The sequence below is a fragment of the Thalassophryne amazonica genome, chromosome 5 (genome assembly GCF_902500255.1).
Source record: "Thalassophryne amazonica chromosome 5, fThaAma1.1, whole genome shotgun sequence".
In the NCBI taxonomy this organism is placed as follows: domain Eukaryota; kingdom Metazoa; phylum Chordata; class Actinopteri; order Batrachoidiformes; family Batrachoididae; genus Thalassophryne; species Thalassophryne amazonica.
The window spans coordinates 133844354-133871838 of NC_047107.1; the positions used below are offsets into that span (position 1 = coordinate 133844354).

The 27485-nt window shown below is 43.6% G+C and overlaps 1 protein-coding gene across 1 annotated transcript in view; it reads left to right on the forward strand.

Moving 5' to 3' along the window:
- The window catches only part of LOC117511388 (noelin-like), a 112593-nt gene that overhangs the window by 72347 nt on the left and 12761 nt on the right, over positions 1-27485 (forward strand). Inside the window, exons 4-5 of the mRNA XM_034171437.1 lie at positions 5420-5639; positions 23739-23845. Of these exons, the coding sequence (XP_034027328.1) occupies positions 5420-5639; positions 23739-23845 (327 nt within the window). The remainder of the gene's footprint in view (positions 1-5419; positions 5640-23738; positions 23846-27485) is intronic.

Genomic DNA, 27485 nt, shown 5'->3' on the forward strand with positions numbered 1-27485 from the left:
TTGCTCCTCAGGTGGCATGGAAACTGATTTGTCTGTGGAGAAGGTGCTGGCTGAAGAATCGTCACCCTCATCAACATCATGTGAAGCACCTGTAGCTGGTGCTCACATGCAACCTTAAAGACTTTCAGCTGAAGCAGATAATTGGATGGCGTTCTGCTTTTAAGGCATGTGTGATTCAAGCAGAACTGCCGGGAACTCGACCTTGTGATGTTCGTTTGTGAGACGCTGAGGACCGCACCTGGGTTTGACACATCGAGCCCGTGAAGCAAGGAAGGGTGAGGACACATGCTGTCAGCACACATTAAAGGTAATTAAGTATTTGACTAATTGTTGATAGTAACTTGGTGTTTTGTTACATAGTATACTTGAATTGTGATGAGAATTGTGCAGCTTGCTTCTCACTGCTGTGGCGTGCAGGATAAGTGATCCTCCACCTGTTGTGAGAAGCTGCTCATTTGCATAAAGATAAAAAGTACAGACCTGAATGTGTTGCTGATAGCGTGTGTCTTTTGAAAGATATTGTTGTAACTGCTGACTTACCTCACATCTTCTTTGCTTCACAGAGAGTCAGTTTGTCGTGTCCACCTTGGGGGTGTTTGTCTGCTGGTAGTGGGTCCAGGAGCACCGGACTTCTCTCCTTGCGGGCGCTGGAGAGCGTGCCAGCAGTCACTCCTCCAGAAGGACGTTGGTTTTGGTTTTGTACATTTTATTTAGGCACAGGTGAAAAATAAATTGTTTTTGTTGTTGGAACCGCTTTCTGGTTATTTTTAGCGCTGGGTTCTGTCTGACGCAGGTTCGCTCCTCAATCCGCGTCGACACATAACAGTAGTTCCCGGCCATTCCATAATGGACCCAGCGGCAGAAGCGGTTCCTTTTGTCGAAAAAGTTCAAGAACACTTGGAGAACATACGGGAGCAATTACAGCATCTCGCGAACCAAATTAAACAAACAGACGCCCGTGTTACGGAGCTTGCAGCGCAAGCCGTTCTGCTTCCTGCTGCTCCAACTGCGGCACTATCGATACCGGTGCCGATAACTCCGTCACCCACAGGTTGGAATGCCACAGTTTTACGAGGCGTATTTGTAGATGGGTTGGGTGAGTCATTGAAAGACGAGCTGGTAGTCCGTGACGAGCCAAACGAATTAGATGAGCTAATATCGTTGGTGATTCGTCTAGATGATCGGATGAAGGAGCGTGGACGCAAGAGAGGACGCCCATCAGAGCGGGTTTTTTCGTCTCGGGGCTTTCCCCGACACAGATCTGGGCTGCCTCTTCTTCGCCCCACTGAGGCTCCTCCGACGGGACCTCTGGCTCCTCCTGTTGACGAGCCCATGCAGCTCGGACGAGCAGAGATTACTGTATTGCCCCGACATGTAAACGTCAAGAGAAATAATGGTGACGTGTCTCCAAGTGTTCCGGGACAGGCAACATAACACACATAAAAAAAAAATCTAGCACGGGTAAATGTTTTTTTCCTTAAATAGGGGTTATAATTGTATGGGGAGTCAGAGGCGTATCTGGTGGAGTGACTGTTAGGCGGTTGGAAGTCCGCCTGAGCTCACGTCATTATTAATTTTTTATGTGTTTTTAGGTATTTTCTGTTTGGGTTGTTGGGTCGTTTTATTTTGTTGTTTTTTATTTCTCTACATCCCTAACCCCAACCTCACTTGCCCCAAGACCGTTTGTCTTGTGGGTGGTGGGGTGGTGCAGGTTGGTCACGCTGAGCATTCTCAGAAGACCTCTGCACCTAGGGGGGGGGGTGTTAGAGGTGTTTTTTTTGGTTTGGTTAGGGCCCGGTTCCACTCCAGCCTCGGTGAGCCTTTGTACCGTTCGTCATTGGTGTTGCTGGGGTGTGGTGCAGCGGAGACTTACCTCAGTCGGAGGGGTGGGCCGATCTGTTGCCGTTCGCCATTTCGGTAGTTCCACCCCTCCCGAGAGGCTGGGGTATGGTCGAGTTGGGGCAGCGGACGTATTTCCGGTTCTCTGCTGCGCCTTGGGGTTGGAGCTGGGTTAGTTTTTTTTTCTGTTCCCTTCTCCGGCTTGATATTTTGAGCCGTTCGCCAAAATTGAGCCGCCGAAGGCTCTGGGAGGGACCTGGGGTCTTTCGAGGTGCCGGGGAGGGTAACAGGGTTTACAGTCGTTTTATATCCCCCCGGGGTTGTTTTTGGTAGTCCTCCGGGGGTTGATGTTTGGTTTTGTTCTGTTTCCTTCCGGGTTCCACCTCCAGGGTTGATGGGACGGTCCTCTGGGGGGGAATTGGCTTGGGGCCAACTGGCCAAGTGTGACCGGGTCTGGGGTTCCGGGGTTGTGGGGAGGGTACCTCCTGGGGTTGATGGTACGGTCCCCTGGGGGGCGCCGTTTTGCTCCATGTATACCTGGGGACCTGTGTGGGATCATGGTTCTGGCTGTTCCTCCTGGAACTGGCGATGAAGGCCTTCTGGGGGGGGGTTGGACTCTGCAGGTCATTCTGGGGGGGTTGTTTGTTATTTTTCTTTTATGCATTTCTGTTTGTATTGTGTTTGTGAGGCTGTGTTGGGTTTTGGCGTTTGGGAGTTTTTCTTTTCTTCCCGGGGTTTGATGGGACGGTCCCCTGGGGAGGTTTTGGGTGGGTTTTATGTTTTTTTCTGTGTGTTGGAGTGTATTGGGGTATGTTTTGAGGCTTTTGTTGATTCCAGCCGGCCTTCCAGCTGCGGTGCCTGTCCTGCTGTCTGTGGTGGACCTTGGGAGCGTGGTGCTGTCTACTTCCTGACGTGGACCCCGGAGGGAGGTGCTGTTCTCGGGCCTGGTCTGTTCGGTCGCCGGGAGGCTTCCCGTTGATGGGGGGGTACTGTTGTGTGTTGGGGGGTGTGGCTGGATGTTTTGGTGTTCTTTTCTTTTCTTTGCTCCTCAGGTGGCATGGAAACTGATTTGTCTGTGGAGAAGGTGCTGGCTGAAGAATCCTCACCCTCATCAACATCATGTGAAGCACCTGTGGCTGGTGCTCACATGCAACCTTAAAGACTTTCAGCTGAAGCAGATAATTGGATGGCGTTCTGCTTTTAAGGCATGTGTGATTCAAGCAGAACTGCCGGGAACTCGACCTTGTGATGTTCGTTTGTGAGACGCTGAGGACCGCACCTGGGTTTGACACATCGAGCCCGTGAAGCAAGGAAGGGTGAGGACACATGCTGTCAGCACACATTAAAGGTAATTAAGTATTTGACTAATTGTTGATAGTAACTTGGTGTTTTGTTACATAGTATACTTGAATTGTGATGAGAATTGTGCAGCTTGCTTCTCACTGCTGTGGCGTGCAGGATAAGTGATCCTCCACCTGTTGTGAGAAGCTGCTCATTTGCATAAAGATAAAAAGTACAGACCTGAATGTGTTGCTGATAGCGTGTGTCTTTTGAAAGATATTGTTGTAACTGCTGACTTACCTCACATCTTCTTTGCTTCACAGAGAGTCAGTTTGTCGTGTCCACCTGGGGGGTGTTTGTCTGGTGGTAGTGGGTCCAGGAGCGCCGGACTTCTCTCCTTGCGGGCGCTGGAGAGCGTGCCAGCAGTCACTCCTCCAGAAGGACGTTGGTTTTGGTTTTGTACATTTTATTTAGGCACAGGTGAAAAATAAATTGTTATTGTTGTTGGAACCGCTTTCTGGTTATTTTTAGCGCTGGGTTCTGTCTGACGCAGGTTCGCTCCTCAATCCGCGTCGACACATAACAGAAGTCCGCCACTATAAAGGGCCCGGGTGCACGCGCTAACCAGCCGACAGTTCCGCCCTAAATATCGCAAATAGCAAACAGCTGATCAGTGCGACAGTATTAAAGACTACACCAAGTAATTCATTTACCTGAAAAATAACATTTGTACCAGCAGCATTTCTCCACTGTACTTACCCTCGGCTATATGAAGAAGGACCGAGGAAGGGATGTACAGAAACTCAGGAAGTGCAAGATGCACAGTGTGTAGCAATAGCATTTCCACAGGAAGTAAGAAAACAAAATGCCTCAGTCAGATAAAATTCACAATTCTCTTCATAAATTCATGTGTCATTCAAAGCGCATATTAAACAAATATGTAAGACTGCTTTTTTGCATTTACGCAATATCTCTAAAATTAGAAAGGTCTTGTCTCAGAGTGATGCTGAAAAACTAATTCATGCATTTATTTCCTCTAGGCTGGACTATTGTAATTCATTATTATCAGGTTGTCCTAAAAGTTCCCTGAAAAGCCTTCAGTTAATTCAAAATTCTGCAGCTAGAGTACTGACGGGGACTAGAAGGAGAGAGCATATCTCACCCATATTGGCCTCTCTTCATTGGCTTCCTGTTAATTCTAGAATAGAATTTAAAATTCTTCTTCTTACTTATAAGGTTTTGAATAATCAGGTCCCATCTTATCTTAGGGACCTCATAGTACCATATCACCCCATTAGAGCGCTTCGCTCTCAGACTGCAGGCTTGCTTGTAGTTCCTAGGGTTTGTAAGAGTAGAATGGGAGGCAGAGCCTTCAGCTTTCAGGCTCCTCTCCTGTGGAACCAGCTCCCAATTCGGATCAGGGAGACAGACACCCTCTCTACTTTTAAGATTAGGCTTAAAACTTTCCTTTTTGCTAAAGCTTATAGTTAGGGCTGGATCGGGTGACCCTGAACCATCCCTTAGTTATGCTGCTGTAGACGTAGACTGCTGGGGGGTTCCCATGATGCACTGAGTGTTTCTTTCTCTTTTTGCTCTGTATGCACGACTCTGCATTTAATCATTAGTGATTGATCTCTGCTCCCCTCCACAGCATGTCTTTTTCCTGGTTCTCTCCCTCAGCCCCAACCAGTCCCAGCAGAAGACTGCCCCTCCCTGAGCCTGGTTCTGCTGGAGGTTTCTTCCTGTTAAAAGGGAGTTTTTCCTTCCCACTGTCGCCAAGTGCTTGCTCACAGGGGGTCGTTTTGACCATTGGGGTTTTTACGTAATTATTGTATGGCCTTGCCTTACAATATAAAGCGCCTTGGGGCAACTGTTTGTTGTGATTTGGCGCTATATAAATAAAATTGATTGATTGATTGATTGAAATTCAGGTAAAAAGTAAGTTTCCGGCATAAAACAGGTTTTACGCCGGATGCCCTTCCCGACACAATTCCACATTACATGGAAAAATAAGAATCGTAACATATCGTAATCGTAATTCTTAATCCGTGGCAGGGGTGGGGTTTGAACCAGGAACCTTCCACACTGAAACCAAGTGCACTAACCATTTGGCTTACACACCTATCTTCATAAATACAGGCGACCCTTTTGCACCCAGCCAGCACCTTTGTGTTGAGTTTTTTAAACAGCAAAAAGAACTGGGATACACCCGCCAAACATTAGCACCACTCTACACCTGCTGATCCTTGCCTGCTGTGCAGATAGGTGCCTCAGTCTGTCATGCATTCTTGTCTTTCAGTTCATCAATTCAAAGATGGAGGAGCTACTGCCTCTGATTTCCGTACTGGAGTCCTACAAGGCAGATGTTCGGTTGGTACGTCAGTTTAAGGAAGAGGTAGCAAATTTGACAGAGCTGCTAGCTTTGCTGCAGGAGCAGCTGGGAGGCTTTGATTACCAGGAGCTTCACAGCCGAGTGGCGAGTCTGGAGGACAGGCTGAGGGCCTGTATGCAGAAACTAGGTGAGTGAACATAAATGATGCCCAATGTCAGTGTATTAGAAGGGTTTTGGGAGTATGACCAACCTGTCTACAAATATTTCTTGTACTTGGAGAAAGCGTACGACTGGGTCCGTCAAGGTATCCTGTGGGGGGTGCTGCAGGAGTATGGGGTACTGGATCTGCTGCAACATGCGATGCAGTTTCTATATGACCAAATTAGGAGCTGTGCAGGGTTCAAGCCACGGTGGGCAGCAATGCCCAGTACTGCAAATTTCCACCCAGCTCTTGGGTTCAAATTGGCTGTACTGTCCAGTAAGGATTTTTCCAAAAAATGAACTGAAATGCTGCTCAAAATGTACCAATTAAATGGTATTTCAAGCTTGTAGAGTCACAGTTTTACTTTATTTTGCTATTTTAAACAAATAATTAAAGAAATAAGAGATATATTTCTCATTTTCTTCGCATCAAATCAGCTGCAAACAGCAGAGATCTCTGTTCGCTTGAGTGAAAGGAAAAAGAACATCAAAATCTTTCATTAAAAGTTAATAGTTTTCATTGGAACTGTGTACAAACTGTTTACTATTTACAAACAATCCCATGATCATTTGTGTGAACAGTGGACTTTAGCGCACACGTGCACACACACACACACACACACACACACACACACACACACACACAGAGCCGTGTGAACCAGGCATTAACGATCATCTTCACCACACAGCCTCAGTGAAACAGGAAAGTGTGAAAAACTGATTTAGAAAGTTTTTCATCAAGGTTTCGTCTTTGAAAGAGCAGGTTTTACAATCAAATCAGTCCAGCTTCAGCTCTTGTTTAAACCAGACAATTAGGGGTTATGTTGTTTTTTAAAAAACTAATGCAATCCCACTCAAAAATCTTGAATAAACAAAATTGTCAAGATGACAGAAAAACTCTGCCTGTGTCACTGGATTAAAGGTACCTTGTGTCATTTTTGAAGAGCACAGATGCTATGTCCATCAAATATTAATGTGTTTTTAGTCTGTTCAATGGTATTCATGACATTTTCAACGTCATTTATTTTATTAACTTAGACCTTGCCAGAAACATGCAAAAAGAACTTCGATATTACAAATATTACAACAAAAAATATCTTTTTTTTGTCTATTATTCTTGCTTTCAGTGCATCTAAAACCACTCAAAATTAGTTAAAATAGGGCTTGCCAATAACGTTTTAGATGTATAAAACCCTATAGCTTTGGGGGCTATGCCTCCTCGATCCCCACAGTGGTGTTGCCCCTGGATCTCACAGATTCCTTTAATTTAAGCAGGCTCCTGGACCCCAGCCGTGAGCCATGATCACATAATTTATGCTGCCTTCTCAGCATTACATTTGTCATGTTCCTGGTGGGTGTTGGAGTCCGCCACGACTGCCCTTTGTCGCCAATCCTGTTTTTGATCTTCATAGATGGGATTTCAAGGAGTAGTGAGGGACCAGAAGGTGTCCAGTTTACAACCCCAATTCCAGTGAAGTTGGGGCGTTGTGTAAAATGTAAATAAAAACACAATACAATGATTTGCAAATCCTCTTCAGCCTATATTCAACTGAATACACCACAACGACAAGATATTTAATGTTCAAACTGATAAACTTTATTGTTTTTGTGCAAATATTTGCTCATTTTTTAAATGGATGCCTGCAACATGTTTCAAAAAAGCTGGGACAGTGGCAACAAAAGACTGGGAAAGCTGATGAATGCTCAATGAACACCTGTTTGGAACATTCCACAGGTGAACAGATTAATTGGAAACAGGTGAGTGTCATGATTAGCTATAAAAGGAGCATCCCCAAAAGTCTCAGCCATTCACAAGCAAAGATGGGGTGAGGATCACCACTTTGTGAACAACTGTGTGAAAAAATAGTCCAACAGTTTAAGAACAATGTTTCCCAGTGTTCAATTGCAAGGAATTTAGGGATTCCATCATCTACAGTCCATAATATAATCAGAAGATTCAGAGAATCTGGAGAACTTTCTACACCTAAGTGGCAAGGCAGAAAACCAACCATGAATGCCCGTGAGCTTCAAACCCTCAGGCGGCACTGCATTAAAAATCGACATCATTGTGTAAAGGATCTTACCACGTGGGCACAGGAACACTTCAGAAAACCATTGTCAGTTAACACAGTTCGTCGCTACATCGACAAGTGCAAGTTAAAACTCTACCATGCAAAGCAAAAGCCATACATCAACAACATCCAGAAATGCCACCACCTTCTGTGGGCCCAAGCTCATTTGAAATGGACAGATGCAAAGTGGAAAGTGTGCTGTGGTTTATGAGTCCACATTTCAAGTTGTCTTTGGAAATCATGGACGTCGTGTCCTTTGGACAAAAGAGGAAAAAGACCACCCAGATTGTTACCAGCACAAAGTTCAAAAGCCAGCATCTGTGATGGTATGGGGGTGTGTTAGTGCCCATGGGATGGACAACTTACACATCTGTGATGGCACCATCAATGCTGAAAGGTACATCCAGGTTTTGGAGCAACACATGCTGCCATCCAAGCAACGTCTTTTTCAGGGACATCCCTGCTTATTTCAGCAAGACAATGCCAAGCCACATTCTGCACGTGTTACAACAGCGTGGCTTCGTAGTAAAAGAGTGTGGGTACTAGACTGTCCTGCCTGCAGTTCAGACCTGTCGCCCATTGAAAATGTGTGGCACATTATGAAGCACAAAATACGACAACGGAGACCCTGAACTGTTGAACAACTGAAGTCGTACATCAAGCAAGAATGGGAAGGAATTCCACCTACAAAGCTTCAACAATTAGTGTCCTCAGTTCCCAAATGCTTATTGAGTGTTGTTAGAAGGAAAGGTGATGTAACACAGTGGTAAACATACCACTGTCCCAGCTTTTTTGAAACCTGTTGCAGGCATCCATTTCAAAATGAGCAAATATTTGCACAAAAACAATAAAGTTTATCACTTTGAACATTAAATATCTTGTCTTTGTGGTGTATTCAATTGAATATAGGTTGAAGAGGATTTGAAAATCATTGTATTCTGCCTTTATTTACATTTTTTATTTACAAATGAGGTGGGCTTCATAGATAATTGGCAAAGCTTCTGGGGAAAACCTGGTCTTGTTAGGAGAGACGGCATCCATCCCACTTTGGATGGAGCAGCTCTCATTTCTAGAAATCTGGCCAATTTTCTTAAATCCTCCAAACCGTGACTATCCAGGGTTGGGACCAGGAAGCAGAGTTGTAGTCTTACACACCTCTCTGCAGCTTCTCTCCCCCTGCCATCCCCTCATTACCCCATCCCCGTAGAGACGGTGCCTGCTCCCAGACCACCAACAACCAGCAAAAATCTATTTAAGCATAAAAATTCAAAAAGAAAAAATAATATAGCACCTTCAACTGCACCACAGACTAAAACAGTTAAATGTGGTCTATTAAACATTAGGTCTCTCTCTTCTAAGTCCCTGTTGGTAAATGATATAATAATTGATCAACATATTGATTTATTCTGCCTAACAGAAACCTGGTTACAGCAGGATGAATATGTTAGTTTAAATGAGTCAACACCCCCGAGTCACACTAACTGTCAGAATGCTCGTAGCACGGGCCGAGGAGGAGGATTAGCAGCAATCTTCCATTCCAGCTTATTAATTAATCAAAAACCCAGACAGAGCTCTAATTCATTTGAAAGCTTGTCTCTTAGTCTTGTCCATCCAAATTGGAAGTCCCAAAAACCAGTTTTATTTGTTATTATCTATCGTCCACCTGGTCGTTACTGTGAGTTTCTCTGTGAATTTTCAGACCTTTTGTCTGACTTAGTGCTTAGCTCAGATAAGATAATTATAGTGGGCGATTTTAACATCCACACAGATGCTGAGAATGACAGCCTCAACACTGCATTTAATCTATTATTAGACTCTATTGGCTTTGCTCAAAAAGTAAATGAGTCCACCCACCACTTTAATCATATCTTAGATCTTGTTCTGACTTAAAAATCAGAAGTGCCTGACTCCGTGGTATAACTCACAAACTCGCAGCTTAAAGCAGATAACCCGTAAGTTGGAGAGGAAATGGCGTCTCACTAATTTAGAAGATCTTCACTTAGCCTGGAAAAAGAGTCTGTTGCTCTATAAAAAAGCCCTCCGTAAAGCTAGGACATCTTTCTACTCATCACTAATTGAAGAAAATAAGAACAACCCCAGGTTTCTTTTCAGCACTGTAGCCAGGCTGACAAAGAGTCAGAGCTCTATTGAGCTGAGTATTCCATTAACTTTAACTAGTAATGACTTCATGACTTTCTTTGCTAACAAAATTTTAACTATTAGAGAAAAAATTACTCATAACCATCCCAAAGACGTATCGTTATCTTTGGCTGCTTTCAGTGATGCCGGTATTTGGTTAGACTCTTTCTCTCCAATTGTTCTGTCTGAGTTATTTTCATTAGTTACTTTATCCAAACCATCAACATGTTTATTAGACCCCATTCCTACCAGGCTGCTCAAGGAAGCCCTACCATTATTTAATGCTTCGATCTTAAATATGATCAATCTATCTTTGTTAGTTGGCTATGTACCACAGGCTTTTAAGGTGGCAGTAATTAAACCATTACTTAAAAAGCCATCACTTGACCCAGCTATCTTAGCTAATTATAGGCCAATCTCCAACCTTCCTTTTCTCTCAAAAATTCTTGAAAGGGTAGTTGTAAAACAGCTAACTGATCATCTGCAGAGGAATGGTCTATTTGAAGAGTTTCAGTCAGGTTTTAGAATTCATCATAGTACAGAAACAGCATTAGTGAAGGTTACAAATGATCTTCTTATGGCCTCGGACAGTGGACTCGTCTCTGTGCTTGTTCTGTTGGACCTCAGTACTGCTTTTGATACTGTTGACCATAAAATTTTATTACAGAGATTAGAGCATGCCATAGGTATTAAAGGCACTGCGCTGCGGTGGTTTGAATCATATTTGTCTAATAGATTACAATTTGTTCATGTAAATGGGGAATCTTCTTCACAGACTAAAGTTAATTATGGAGTTCCACAAGGTTCTGTGCTAGGACCAATTTTATTCACTTTATACATGCTTCCCTTAGGCAGTATTATTAGACGGTATTGCTTAAATTTTCATTGTTACGCAGATGATACCCAGCTTTATCTATCCATGAAGCCAGAGGACACACACCAATTAGCTAAACTGCAGGATTGTCTTACAGACATAAAGACATGGATGACCTCTAATTTCCTGCTTTTAAACTCAGATAAAACTGAAGTTATTGTATTTGGCCCCACAAATCTTAGAAACATGGTGTCTAACCAGATCCTTACTCTGGATGGCATTACCCTGACCTCTAGTAATACTGTGAGAAATCTTGGAGTCATTTTTGATCAGGATATGTCATTCAAAGCGCATATTAAACAAATATGTAGGACTGCTTTTTTGCATTTACGCAATATCTCTAAAATCAGAAAGGTATTGTCTCAGAGTGATGCTGAAAAACTAATTCATGCATTTATTTCCTCTAGGCTGGACTATTGTAATTCATTATTATCAGGTTGTCCTAAAAGTTCCCTAAAAAGCCTTCAGTTAATTCAAAATGCTGCAGCTAGAGTACTGACGGGGACTAGAAGGAGAGAGCATATCTCACCCATATTGGCCTCTCTTCATTGGCTTCCTGTTAATTCTAGAATAGAATTTAAAATTCTTCTTCTTACTTATAAGGTTTTGAATAATCAGGTCCCATCTTATCTTAGGGACCTCGTAGTACCATATCACCCCAATAGAGCGCTTCGCTCTCAGACTGCAGGCTTACTTGTAGTTCCTAAGGTTTGTAAGAGTAGAATGGGAGGCAGAGCCTTCAGCTTTCAGGCTCCTCTCCTGTGGAACCAGCTCCCAATTCAGATCAGGGAGACAGACACTATCTCTACTTTTAAGATTAGGCTTAAAACTTTCCTTTTTGCTAAAGCTTATAGTTAGGGCTGGATCAGGTGACCCTGAACCATCCCTTAGTTATGCTGCTATAGACGTAAACTGCTGGGGGGTTCCCATGATGCACTGTTTCTTTCTCTTTTTGCTCTGTATGCACCACTCTGCATTTAATCATTAGTGATCGATCTCTGCTCCCCTCCACAGCATGTCTTTTTCCTGGTTCTCTCCCTCAGCCCCAACCAGTCCCAGCAGAAGACTGCCCCTCCCTGAGCCTGGTTCTGCTGGAGGTTTCTTCCTGTTAAAAGGGAGTTTTTCCTTCCCACTGTAGCCAAGTGCTTGCTCACAGGGGGTCGTTTTGACCGTTGGGGTTTTACATAATTATTGTATGGCCTTGCCTTACAATATAAAGCGCCTTGGGGCAACTGTTTGTTGTGATTTGGCGCTATATAAAAAAAATTGATTGATTGATTGATTGATTGATTTTATACAGCATCTTAACTTCATTGGAATTGGGGTTGTAGTTACCTCAGAGTTGCATCTGTGACCTCTGATGTTCACTGAGCAGGTTTGAGGCGAGGTGAAGTGTGAAGTGACTGGGATGAGAACCAGCACCTCCAAATCTGAGACTATGGTCTTCTATTGCAAAAAGATGGATTGTCCCTTCTAGGTCAGAGAAAAGTTATTGACCCAATTGGAGGACGTTAAGTGTCTCAGGGTCTTGTTCACAAGTGGGGGTAAGTGGTAGTGTGAGATTGATAGATGGATTGGGGCGGTGTCTGATTTTTTTATGGATGCGATACCTTATAGTCATGGTGAAGAAGGGGCTCAGCCAGATGGAAAGGCTCTCAGTTTACCAGTGGATTTGAATGAATTAATTTATTCGGCACGCAGTTCAACAACAAAAATTCACAACAAAACAACTTTACAAAGATCCTGTGTGGCCGAAAGGGTGCAAAGCTTTGAAATGCCTACCCCTAATACTAAAAATAAGAATTATATAAACACATTTATACAAGCATGTAACCATGAACACAATTTTCAGAATACTATCAGACAAACACTGTCACACAATCCCAGAAGCAATAACAAAAACAATAAACCCAAGTCTTCAATTATAACAAGAAATTTTATAATTCTTGTAATGCCTCCTAAAGCCCACCAAAGTACCAAGTACTTTAATATTGTCAGAACAGTTGTTCCAGGTGTTAACCCCTTTAAAAGAGACACAGTGACTCTTTGCAGTCGTTCGGATCTGCAATTTCTCAAAAAACAAAATTCGGCTCAAGTTATAACTGGAGTTCCTCAGTTTAAACAGATCCTGGGCATGTTGCAGCAGCAGTTTATTTTTAACTTTATATACTCAACAAAAATATAAACGCAACACTTTTGGTTTTGCTCCCATTTTGTATGAGATGAACTCAAAGATCTAAAACTTTTTCCACATACACAATATCACCATTTCCCTCAAATATTGTTCACAAACCAGTCTAAATCTGTGATAGTGAGCACTTCTCCTTTGCTGAGATAATCCATCCCACCTCACAGGTGTGCCATATCAAGATTCAATCAATCAATCAATCAATTTTTTTTATATAGCGCCAAATCACAACAAACAGTTGCCCCAAGGCGCTTTATATTGTAAGGCAAGGCCATACAATAATTATGTAAAACCCCAACGGTCAAAACGACCCCCTGTGAGCAAGCACTTGGCTACAGTGGGAAGGAAAAACTCCCTTTTAACAGGAAGAAACCTCCAGCAGAACCAGGCTCAGGGAGGGGCAGTCTTCTGCTGGGACTGGTTGGGGCTGAGGGAGAGAACCAGGAAAAAGACATGCTGTGGAGGGGAGCAGAGATCAATCACTAATGATTAAATGCAGAGCAAACAGTGCATCATGGGGAACCCCCCAGCAGTCTACGTCTATAGCAGCATAACTAAGGGATGGTTCAGGGTCACCTGATCCAGCCCTAACTATAAGCTTTAGCAAAAAGGAAAGTTTTAAGCCTAATCTTAAAAGTAGAGAGGGTGTCTGTCTCCCTGATCTGAATTGGGAGCTGGTTCCACAGGAGAGGAGCCTGAAAGCTGAAGGCTCTGCCTCCCATTCTACTCTTACAAACCCTAGGAACTACAAGTAAGCCTGCAGTCTGAGAGCGAAGCGCTCTATTGGGGTGATATGGTACTACGAGGTCCCTAAGATAAGATGGGACCTGATTATTCAAAACCTTATAAGTAAGAAGAAGAATTTTAAATTCTGTTCTAGAATTAACAGGAAGCCAATGAAGAGAGGCCAATATGGGTGAGATATGCTCTCTCCTTCTAGTCCCCGTCAGTACTCTAGCTGCAGCATTTTGAATTAACTGAAGGCTTTTTAGGGAACTTTTAGGACAACCTGATAATAATGAATTACAATAGTCCAGCCTAGAGGAAATAAATGTATGAATTAGTTTTTCAGCATCACTCTGAGACAAGACCTTTCTGATTTTAGAGATATTGCGTAAATGCAAAAAAGCAGTCCTACATATTTGTTTAATATGCGCTTTGAATGACATATCCTGATCAAAAATGACTCCAAGATTTCTCACAGTATTACTAGAGGTCAGGGTAATGCCATCCAGAGTAAGGATCTGGTTAGACACCATGTTTCTAAGATTTGTGGGGCCAAGTACAATAACTTCAGTTTTATCTGAGTTTAAAAGCAGGAAATTAGAGGTCATCCATGTCTTTATGTCTGTAAGACAATCCTGCAGTTTAGCTAATTGGTGTGTGTCCTCTGGCTTAATGGATAGATAAAGCTGGGTATCATCTGCGTAACAATGAAAATTTAAGCAATACCGAAGCAAGATGCTGATTAGACACCATGATTAGTGCACAGGTGTGCCTTAGACTGCCCACAATAAAAGGCCACTCTGAAAGGTGCAGTTTTATCACACAGCACAATGCCACAGATGTCACAAGATTTGAGGGAGCGTGCAATTGGCATGCTGACAGCAGGAATGTCAACCAGAGCTGTTGCTCGTGTATTGAATGTTCATTTCTCTACCATAAGCCGTCTCCAAAAGCGTTTCAGAGAATTTGGCAGTACATCCAACCAGCCTCACAACCACGTGTAACCACACCAGCCCAGGACCTCCACATCCAGCATGTTCACCTCCAAGATCGTCTGAGACCAGCTACTCGGACAGCTGCTGAAACAATCGGTTTGCATAACCAAAGAATTTCTGCACAAACTGTCAGAAACCATCTCAGGGAAGCTCATCTGCATGCTTGTCGTCCTCATCGGGGTCTCGACCTGACTCCAGTTCATCGTCGTAACTGACTTGAGTGGGCAAATGCTCACATTCGCTGGCGTTTGGCACGTTGGAGAGGTGTTCTCTTCACGGATGTTGCGAAGGAGATGTGTTGCACTCCATGAGGCAAATGGTGGTCACACCAGATACTGACTGGTATCCCCCCCCCAATAAAACAAAACTGCACCTTTCAGAGTGGCCTTTTATTGTGGGCAGTCTAAGGCACACCTGTGCACTAATCATGGTGTCTAATCAGCATCTTGGTATGGTACACCTGTGAGGTGGGATGGATTATCTCAGCAAAGGAGAAGTGCACACTATCACAGATTTCGACTGGTTTGTGAACAATATTTGAGGGAAATGGTGATATTGTGTATGTGGAAAAAGTTTTAGATCTTTGAGTTCATCTCATACAAAATGGGAGCAAAACCAAAAGTGATGCGTTTATATTTTTGTGGAGTATAATTGCCAAAAACAAAATTTGCGCAGACAGAGGACAAGCCAAACACCCTGGCGCCATCATGCCACGTCACGCACAGTCAAAAAAAAAAAACACATGTTGTATTTGAACGAACTCCTCCTAGGGATTTTGTCCAATGCACTTCAAATTTGTTCCACATCACCCAGAGACGATACTGACCAAAAGTTATCGAAAGCTTTTCTTTATGTAGAAGTGTGTGGCAAATGGCTGGCACTCAATGAGTTAATATTGTCAAATGCTTTTTGTAAATCAAAAAAGACCCCTACAATATATTGCTCATTTTCAATTGCATTTGTAATCTGCTTAACAAAATCAATTACAGTCAGTGAAGTAGTGCTATTTATTTCCCTTTATTTGGCGCTATATAAGAAAAAAGTTGATTGATTGATTTCTGAAACCATATTACTGTTAACTAAGTATGTGATGTTTATTGATGAAGTCATTTAACCTCTTTAAAAATACCTTTTTCCAAAATTTTGGAAAATTGTGGCAGGAGTGAGATTGGCCTGTAATTTGCAAAGACATCTTTGTCACCAGTTTTAAACAGCTGTATTACTTTAGTAGAGAAGCATAAATCTTCAACTGGACTGGGTTGCTTGACGCGAGGATGTTTCACTTCAAATCGCAGAAGCTTCCTCAGCTAAAATTCTTGCTCTGGTAGTCTCACTTCTGTCTTGACTCTTGTAGAGAAGAACAAACAGAAGCCACAAAAGCTGGAGTTTTAAACCTAACGAGACCCCTCCTACCAAGAGGCAGACTGCTATTGGCTAGTGACTTGAGTTGACTGACTTGGAGCTTTTGACAGCTCTTGCTTGCCTCTACTGGTGGTTGGCTCTCACTGCGGTATTGTATCACTTCCTGTTCCGGAGCACAGCGGTGTTTTGCTGTATCTGTTAGCTGTTTAATCCGTGCAGTTAGATTGATCTAGTTACCTAGATAACGATTTGTTTCACAGTGTAATTTTCACATGCCTTAACTAAAGCACTCCCTCTGCTGAATCACCTCTAAATTATTTACACATTATTCACTTTGTGTGTTTTTAGGAATCCACTAGCTTAGCGCAGCTACTAGCTCTTAGCCGGTTTAGCATGGCGGCTTCTTCTGTCTCTCCCGCACTTTTCTGCTCTGGGTGTGAAATGTTTAGTTATTCCTCGGCCTCCTTTAGCAGTAATGGTACTTGTAATAAGTGTAGCTTATTCGTAGCTTTGGAGGTCAGGGTGGGCGAATTGGAGACTCGGCTCTGCACCGTGGAAAATTCTACAGCTAGCCAGGCCCCTGTAGTCGGTGCGGACCAAGGTAGCTTAGCCGCCGTTAGTTTCCCTCTGGCAGATCCCGAGCAGCCGGGAAAGCAGGCCGACTGGGTGACTGTGAGGAGGAAGCGTAGTTCTAAACAGAAGCCCCGTGTACACCGCCAACCCGTTCACATTTCTAACCATTTTTTCCCACTCGACGACACACCCACCGAGGATCAAACTCTGGTTATTGGCGACTCTGTTTTGAGAAATGTGAAGTTAGCGACACCAGCAACCATAGTCAATTGTCTTCCGGGGGCCAGAGCAGGCGACACTGAAGGAAATTTGAAACTGCTGGCTAAGGCTAAGCGTAAATTTGGTAAGATTGTAATTCACGTCGGCAGCAATGACACCCGGTTACGCCAATCGAAGGTCACTAAAATTAACATTGAATCGGTGTGTAACTTTGCAAAAACAATGTCGGACTCTGTAGTTTTCTCTGGGCCCCTCCCCAGTCGGACCGGGAGTGACATGTTTAGCCGCATGTTCTCCTTGAATTGCTGTCTGTCTGAGTGGTGTCCAAAAAATGAGGTGGGCTTCATAGATAATTGGCAAAGCTTCTGGGGAAAACCTGGTCTTGTTAGGAGAGACGGCATCCATCCCACTTTGGATGGAGCAACTCTCATTTCTAGAAATCTGGCCAGTTTTCTTAAATCCTCCAAACCGTGACTATCCAGGGTTGGGACCAGGAAGCAGAGTTGTAGTCTTACACACCTCTCTGCAGCTTCTCTCCCCCTGCCATCCCCTCATTACCCCATCCCCGTAGAGACGGTGCCTGCTCCCAGACCACCAATAACCAGCAAAAATCTATTTAAGCATAAAAATTCAAAAAGAAAAAATAATATAGCACCTTCAACTGCACCACAGACTAAAACAGTTAAATGTGGTCTATTAAACATTAGGTCTCTCTCTTCTAAGTCCCTGTTAGTAAATGATATAATAATTGATCAACATATTGATTTATTCTGCCTTACAGAAACCTGGTTACAGCAGGATGAATATGTTAGTTTAAATGAGTCAACACCCCCGAGTCACACTAACTGCCAGAATGCTCGTAGCACGGGCCGAGGCGGAGGATTAGCAGCAATCTTCCATTCCACCTTATTAATTAATCAAAAACCCAGACAGAGCTTTAATTCATTTGAAAGCTTGACTCTTAGTCTTGTCCATCCAAATTAGAAGTCCCAAAAACCAGTTTTATTTGTTATTATCTATCGTCCACCTGGTCGTTACTGTGAGTTTCTCTGTGAATTTTCAGACCTTTTGTCTGACTTAGTGCTTAGCTCAGATAAGATAATTATAGTGGGCGATTTTAACATCCACACAGATGCTGAGAATGACAGCCTCAACACTGCATTTAATCTATTATTAGACTCAATTGGCTTTGCTCAAAATGTAAATGAGTCCACCCACCACTTTAATCATATCTTAGATCTTGTTCTGACTTATGGTATGGAAATTGAAGACTCATTAAAAAAATCTCCTTTAACAGTGGAATATCCGGATAAAATGCTGAAACCGACTTCTTCTGAAACTTCTCTGTTCTCTCACGACGTCCTGGATCAATAGAGCCTGAAATGTGGAGGTTTTCAGCTTGAACAGGCTGACGACGGCGGCTGAGAGCGCTGCACGACGTCTTGCACCGTGGGAAGTCCTTAAAGCGACAGAATCACCTCAAAATCTCTCATCAGCCGTTAAAATTTTCACTGAAAACCAGCTTAATTTTTCGAACCGTGTCCACTTTGATGTGTCTCACAGGTTTAGAAAAATTTTTTGATCAAACGACGCGCCAGTCTCTCAGCAACTTCTCAGACAAAGGAATTCCGATGAGGGGCTGGACGACTCCTCCCACAAGGAGTGCTCACAGGCGAATGACGTCACCGACAGGCGTGGAAAAACTCACGCATGCGCACGAGGGTTCAAGCATGTCTGACGTAAAAACATATGAATGAAATCCATATAGTTTTTGAAAAAAATAAAAAGGACCGTTACTTTATTGACAGCCCTCGTATATTAACAAATGTCTTTGGGAATTTAATGGGTCCGTTACTCATTAGTGACATTATTGATCACTTGGCAGTCTTCGTTGTTTACAATTCCTTAGTTGACAAAATTGAGCATAAATCGAGCAAATTAGAAATTTCAAAAAGAAAATAACAAAGGAATCTATGGCAAATCTTAGAGCAGATTTAATGCACCAAAACTGGCATGACACTTATACTGAGGATATTGATCAATCATATGAATCATTTATCTCCATTATTTTCAATTTATATGATAAACATTGTCCACTGATGTTAAAACTTGTTAATAAGCGAAATGCCGCTAAACCCTGGGTCACAAAGGGACTGCTGAATGCATGTAAGAAGAAAACTTTTTTGCACAAGCAATTCTTAAAACTTAGAACAATTGAAGCTGAGAGTAAATGCAAGACATAAACACAAGCTAACCAATATAAAACTCTCTTGCAAAAGGCAGTAGTATTACAGTAATTTATTGGAAAAAAAATAAAACAAACATTAAAGGTACTTGTAAGCTATTAAACAAAATCATCAAAAATAAGAGTTGTTAAAGACTATCCAACATATTTTTTACACATAAAACACGTTTAAAATGTTTGAATAAGGTGTAAAATGTGTGAAAGAATAGAAAGTTCTTTAAAAACGTTTAATATGTTTTTAAAGGCTGTAAAATGTGTAAATGCAGAGGCAGTTCCTTAAAAACACACAAATACTTTAAATATGTGTTTAAGATGTGTAAAAGAAGAAAAAGAAACACACAAAGATGTTGAAATTGTGTATGTGTGTGCCGGGGGGGGGCGCAACTATTTATTTGTTCTCCGAGGGGGGGCTCACTCTCCCACATTCTGAAAACCCCTGTTCTAAACCGCATAATTTAATCTGTGTGTGGAATCCTACCAAATACTTAAAATGTAATTGAATTGTAAACCACTTCACAACCACTGAAAATTGAAAAGGAAGTTGTAGTTGGACTCTGCCACAGTTTACATAAATATCTCATATAATTGTTTTCACACTTCAGCATGTTCAGATGCAGGACAAGGAAAATCAAACCTATCTAGGAATCTAGGATGACGTGTTTCAGATTCAAAGGCACAAAATGTTCTCACCTCAACTCAGCCTTTATTTCTAAAGCACATTTAAAATTACAGCAGTCCAGCAGTCCATTAAAGTGCTGCACATAATAAATATGAAAAAATGGGCACCAAGTTACCCCAGTCGTTAAAAAAAAATAAAATTACAACAGGCAATAAAACAAATAAAAGGCAAAGTAAAGTAAAAAGTAGTAGGAAACAGAGATATAATCAGTCATTGAGGAAAATAGGTTTTTAAAGTGATTTAAAAGTCTCTAGGGACAGGATGATCTAGTATTAAAGGGGAGACTATTCCAGAGCCTGGGGGCAGCAGCTGCAAAGGCTCTGTCACCTCTCGTCTTTAATCTGGTTTTAGGCACCTCCAGCAACAGTTGGTCAGAAGACCTTAAGACTCTGGTTGGGGTGTTGGAAGAAACTTGTTCTAACAACACTGATCTGCTTATCAGATTTAAAATGGCTGTCAAAAATCACCCCTGGGTTCCTCACACAGGAATGAATGTTGGAACCCAGGGGACCTGGGACATCAGTAGAGCAGGCTGTGGAGGTGCCCCCTCCCCAAACAGGATAACCTCAATCTTGGATTCATTAAGATTTAATAGATTAGCATTTTTCCAAGATGTAACCTCACTCAAACAATCCAGTAATGGCTGCATTGGGTCATTGCCTAACGACCTTAGTAGCATGTAAATCTGGACATCGTCGGCAAAGCAATGGAAAGATATTTGTTATTTTCAGAAGATACCGCTGAGAGCCAACATGTACAAAAGGAAAAGAATAGGACCTAGAATGGAGTCTTGAGGAACTCCACAGGTCAGTGGGGCCACATCTGAAGAAAAGTAACCTAGCTGCACAGAAAATCTCCGCTCTGTGAGGTACGAACTGAACCAGCAGAGCAGAGCCTGTAATGCCCACACACTGCTCGAGACGATGCAGCAGAATCACGTGGTCCACTGTATCAAAGGCAGCTGACAAGTCTAAATCAGTCCTGCATCAGGATGGCAGGACTACCTGAGTCAGCAGCTAAAATCAAATTATTAAAAACTCTCAGCAGGGGGTTTTGGTGCTATGTAACCAAACAGGGAAGCGTCAAAGTGAATGGCAGAGGTAGATGGTCAGATATGCACATATTTGCACAGATTTCATTAATAGAGACAGATAAACCATAAGACAACACAGGATCTAAAATATGCCCCTTTTCATGAGTCGAACCAGATACGCACTGGGTAAAATTAAAGGACTCAATCAGGTTTAAAAAGTCCTTGACCAGAGGATGGGATTCACAACAGACAGGTATATTAAAATCTCCAGAGATTAAAATATCATTGTATTTCACCACAATCCCGGACAGAAAGTCTGCAAACTCATTTATAAAGTGCTTATTATATTTTGACTGTATCACCTCTGGTGATATACTTAACACTCTGGATGTTAATTATATTATTAGCACTGAAGAACGTCTGAGCAATTTTAATTCTACATGTGTGGCTATTCTTGATTCTGTTGCACTTTTTAGATCAAGGTGCTCAAAAGCCCGTTCAGAACCGTGGCTTAATGACTCCACACGTGCTCTCAGGTGCTCTTGCCAGCACACTGAGAGAAAATGGAAAAAAGATAAGTTGCATATTTCTAAAGAAGCTCTTTGTAAAAGCCTATCTGTCTACCAGAGTGCTGTTAAGGCTGCTAAAATTTAATATTTTTCCAATCTTGTTTCTTGTAATAGCCACAAGCCTCAGGTTCTTTTTTTTAAACATTTTTAAGTCTCTTGTAAATCTCTATGTCAACTCTACAGTAACACCCTCGCTCTCCCTCTGTGAGTGTTTTCTCAGGTTTTTTTTATTGAAAACAAATTACTGTTCTTTGGCCATCTGCTGTCTGTTCTGCAGGCCCGAGCTCTGATATCACAGCTCCTTCTTTACATGCTGTTTTTGATCAGTTTGAGCCTGTATCCCTCCCATCACTGGCTAATGTAGGTAAACATCTCCGACCTACAAACTGTCCTTTGGACAGCATTCACTCTTGTGTTTTTAAAGAGGTATTCAGTATGGTGGGCTCCATTGTTCTTTGATTTATTAATCTCTGTTTTAGCACTGAATGTGTTCCAGTTGCTCTCAAACATACCATTGTGCAGCGTCTCATCAAAAAGAAAAATTTGGATCCCTCTGTACTGTACAATTTCAGACCTAGCTCTAAGTTGCCATTTCTGTCTTAAATTTTAGAGAAAATGGTTCTTATTCAGATCCAATCATTCTTGGTGGCCAGTGATCTCTATGTGAACTTTCAGTCTGGTTTTAAACCATGCCATAGCCCTGAGACAGCACTGCTGAGAGTTTTTAATGTTTTAATGGTAACTGTTGACTCAGGAAACCCTGCGTTGTTGGTGCTCCTTGATTTGACAGCTGCTTTTGACACTGTGGGTCCTGCGATCCTCCTAGCATGACTGGAACAGTGGGTGGGCATTACAGGCTCTGCTCTCTCATGGTTCCAGTCAAACTTGACTGACCGGAGCTAGGTGAATTGAATTGAATTTCTTAGACACCCATGCATAACAGATATTCACTCATATACAAATAACCAAACTCATAACAGAATAGTTAAAGGCAAAAAGAAATATAAGAATTCACCTCCTCCTCACCCCTCTTGCCTCTGGGGTCCCCCAAGGTTCCATCCTTAGGCTGATTCCTATTGTATATGTTACCATTACTGTCAATTTTTAAGAAATCCAATCTTTCTTTTCATTGTTATGCAGATGATGTCAAGATCTACCTGTCTTTAATGTCAACATTCTATGATTCCATACAGACATTGTTTGATTGTCTAAGCAATGTTAAGCCCTGGGTGACTGTAAACTTCTTGAATTTAAATGAAAACAAGACTGAAATTATAATGTGTGGATGTGGTCCAACAGATTTTTCTGCTGGCTCTCTGGGCCTCGACACCAAACAGCCAGTTTTCAATGAAACATCTTGGCATCATATTTGATGATAGGCTGAAACATGATCGCCAAGTTAGTTCAGTTGTGAAAACTAGCTTTTTCCAACTACAAATTTTATGTAAATTAAAAAGGTACCTGCCACATAAAGATTTGTGACTGTAATCCATGCTTTTATTAACACACATTTGGATTGCTATAACTCATTGTATTGGCCTGGACCATTCACTCTTGCACCGCCTGCAGCTGGTGCAAAATGCGGCTGCCCGTCTCCTTACTGGCAAACGCAAGCAGGACCACATATCTCCTGTCCTAGCTTGCTGCACTGGCTTCCAGTTGCTTATTGAATAGTTTTTAAAATGTAATTGCTTGTTTTTAAAGCTCTTAATGGCCTAGCCCCCCAGTATTTGTTTGAGCTCCTCCATGTCTATGCCTCTGCCACAGCATTAAGATCTGCAAATCAACTGCTACTGGTCACCCCAAAAATGAGGCTAAAACTAAGGGTGGCATATTTGTGGCAGCGCCCCCTATAGGCTCTGGAACAACCTGCCCTGGCATATTTGTTCTGCGGGTTCTGTTGAGGTTTTTAAATCTTCTTTAAAGACTCACCTCTTTTCTCTGGCTTTTAACCAAGCGGAAGTGGACTTTTGGCAAATTTTTAATGTAATTTTAAGACATTTTTATTTGTTTCATGGCTAGTTATGTATTTTAGTATGAGTATTTATTGTATTTCTGTGTTTTATCAATTATCTTGTTTTAATGTGTACAGCACTTTGGTCAACTCTGGTTGTTTTAAATGTGCTTTTCTAATCCACTTTCTTTGGGGAGGTAGACAAGACAGCCAGTGTTAATGTTTTCATGCCGGAGTCCCGTACACTGACGAAGCATTGTGTCTGACTGCGCCCCCTTCAGGGGAAAACACCAGGCAGTCGGCGCAGGTGATCAGGAACATCTGCCAGCATAGGAGGAAGTGTTTGCCGAAGAAACAATGAACAATCAAATGACAATAAAGCCTCAAATGAAGCGTTAATCTGTTTGTGTTTTTTGTCCATTCCACTATGAACTCATGGATATTTGATATGTTTCAGCCTGTGGGAAACTAACGGGAATCTCTGAACCAATCACAATAAAGACATCTGGTTCAAGGTTTGGATCCTGGATGACTGACCCACTGGCACCGACAGGAGACAACAGAGTGAGTGTAACACTGGTCTACAGCCACAATGCTTCAAAATAAGTGTAGTCAAACTTTACTAATGTTGGGCCACTAAGAATGAAAATGATGTTTGTAATAGTTGATTGGCTGTAGTTTTTAAGATGAGATTAGGGTTAAAATGCTACTGGGTCAGCATATACAACCCCGTCTTCAACTCAATCAGTTTTTTTCACTTAGTGGATGGGTGATTTATAAAGGTCAGTGATCTTAATTTAAATTAGAAATGCCTAAATAGTCACTTATCACTGATTCTAGGTTCCAGGTTCTAGTCATGGGGGCAACAGCTCTAGCAGGGGACCCCAGACTTCCCTTTTCCATGCCACATTGACCACCTCTGACTGGCGGATCCTGAGGCGTTCCCAGGCCAGTGTGGAGATATAATCTCTCCACTTAGTCCTGGGTCTTCCCCGAGGTCTCCTCCCAGATGGACGTGCCTGGAACACCTCCCTGAATAGATGCCCAGGAGGCATCCTTACCAGATGCCTGAACCACCTCAGCTGGCTCCTTTCAACGCAAAGGAGCAGCGACTCTACTACCAGCTCCCCACGGATGACCGAACTTCTCACCCTCTCCCTAAGGGAGACACCAGCCACCCTCCTGAGGAAACCCATTTTGGCCGCTTGTACCTGCAATCTAGTTCTTTTGGTCATGAGCCAACCCTCATGAACGTAGGTGAGCATAGGAATGAAGACTGACCAGTAGATCGAGAGCTTCACCTTTTGGCTCAGCTCCCCTTTCATCACAACAGTACAGTAGTGTGAATGCAACACTGCCCCTGCTGCCCCGATTCTCTGGCCAATCTCACTTTCCATTGTCCCCTCATTGTGAACAAGACCCAGAGGAACTTGAACTCATTGACTTGGGGCAAGATCAAATTCCCTACCTATAGTAGGCAATCCATCGGTTTCCTGCTGAGAACAATGGCCTCACATTTAGAGGTGCTGATCCTCATCCCAGCCACTTCACACTTGGCTGCGAACCGATCCAGAAAGTCTTGGAGGTCACAGGTTGATGAAGCCAACAGGACCACATAATCTGCAAAAAGCATTGATGAGACCCTGAGCCAACCAAACTGGAAACCCCCATCCCTCCGGCTACACCTCAATATCCTGTCCATCAGTATTACAAAGGATTGGTGACAAGGCGTAGCCCTGGCGGAGGCCAACCCCCACTGGAAACGAGTCCAGTTTGCTGTCGAGTAGCCGATCACAGCTCTCGCTTTGTTAGTCCAGAGATTGGATGGCCCTGAGAAGGGACCACCTCACTCCCTACTCCCGTAGCACCTCCCACAGTATCTCCCGGGGTACCTGATCATACGCCTTCGCCAAGTCCACAAAGCACATTTAGACTGGATGGGCATACACCCAGACACCCTCCAGGATCCTTGTGAAAGTGAAGAGCTGGTTGGTTGTTCCATGACCAGGACACAACCTGCATTGTTAATCTTCAGTCAGAGGTTTGATTATCAGCACCCTGGAGTAGACTTTACAAGGAGGCTGAGTAGTGTGATGCCCCTGTAGTTAGCACACACTCTCTGGTCCCCCTTTTTAAATATGGGGACCACCACCCCAGTTTTCCACTCCTTAGGCACTGTCCCAGACCTCAGTGCCATGTTGAAGATACGTCTCATCCAAGACAGTCCCTCCACACCCAGAACCTTCAGCATTTCTGGATGGATCTCAACAGTGGCCTTGTCACTGGCTAAATATGTCTTTGAAATATAGCCACAAGTGGCTATTGACGGGGTCCAAAACCTGTTCATGCATTTTGACCCATGCAAGTAACAGCTGTACAAAGTCACTCAGTTGACCTGTCTGTGTATCCATCCATCCATCCATCCATTTTCTTCCGCTTTATCCGGAGTCGGGTCGCGGGGGCAGCAGCTCAAGCAAAGCCGCCCAGACCTCCCGATCCACACACACCTCCTCCAGCTCCTTCGGGGGAACCCCAAGGTGTTCCCAAGCCAGCCGAGAGATGTAGTCCCTCCAGCGTGTCCTGGGTCTTCCCTGGGGCCTCCTCCCAGTGGGACGTGCCCGGAACACCTCTCCAGCGAGGCGTCCAGGGGGCATCCGCAAAAGATGCCCAAGCCACCTCAACTGACTCCTTTCGACGTGGAGGAGCAGTGGCTCGACTCCGAGCTCCTCCCGAGTGACCGAGCTCCTCACCCTATCTCTAAGGGAGCGCCCAGCCACCCTGCGGAGGAAACTCATCTCGGCCGCTTGTACTCGCGATCTCGTTCTTTCGGTCATGAGCCAAATCTCATGACCATAGGTGAGGATCGGAACGTAGATCGATCGGTAAATCGAGAGCTTGGCCCCCCTACTCAGCTCTCTCTTCACCACGACGGTCCGATACAGCGACCGTATCACTGCAGATGCTGCACCGATCCGTCTATCGATCTCACGCTCCATCCGTCCCTCACTCGTGAACAAGACCCCGAGATACTTAAACTCCTCCACTTGAGGCAAGGACACTCCACCGACCTGAAGAGGGCAAAGCACCTTTTTCAGGTTGAGAACCTTGGCCTTGGATTTGGAGGTGCTGATTTTCATCCCGGATGCTTCACACTCGGCTGCAAACCGCCCCAGTGCACGCTGAAGGTCCTGATTTGATGAAGCCAACAGAACCACATCGTCCGCAAACAGCAGAGACGAGATTCTGCGGTTCTCAAACCGGACCCCCTCTACACCCTGGCTGCGCCTAGAAATTCTGTCCATAAAAATAATGAACAGAACCGGTGACAAAGGGCAGCCCTGGCGGAGGCCAACGTGCACTAGAAACAGTTTTGACTTACTACCGGCAATGCGAACCAAGCTTCTGCTGCGGTCGTACATGAACCCTCGAGCACCCGATGGAGCGTGTAGAGCTGGTCCAGTGTGCCGCAACCAGGACGAAAACCACACTGCTCCTCCTGAATCCGAGGTTCGACCATCGGTCGAATTCTCCTCTCCAGTACTCTGGAATAGACCTTACCGAGGAGGCTGAGGAGTGTGATCCCCCTATAGTTGGAACACACCCTCCGGACCCCTTCCTAAACAGAGGAACCACCACCCCGGTCTGCCAATCCAGAGGTACTGTCCCCGATCACCACGCGATGTTGCAGAGGCGTGTCAGCCAAGACAGCCCCACAACATCCAGAGACTTAAGGTACTCAGGACGGATTTCATCCACCCCAGGAGCCTTGCCACCAAGGAGCTTTCTAACCACCTTGGTGACTTCGGCCTGGGTAATGGATGAGTCCGCCTCCGAGTCCCCAGTCTCTGCTTCCTCTTCGGAAGACGTGACGATGGGATTGAGGAGATCATCAACATCATCAATTTCATCAATTTTATTTATATAGCGCCAAATCACAACAAACAGTTGCCCCAAGGCGCTTTATATTGTAAGGCAAGGCCATACAATAATTACGTAAAAACCCCAGCGGTCAAAACGACCCCCTGTGAGCAAGCACTTGGCGACAGTGGGAAGGAAAAACTCCCTTTTAACAGGAAGAAACCTCCAGCAGAACCAGGCTCAGGGAGGGGCAGTCTTCTGCTGGGACTGGTTGGGGCTGAGGGAGAGAACCAAGAAAAAGACATGCTGTGGAGGGGAGCAGAGATCAATCACTAATGATTAAATG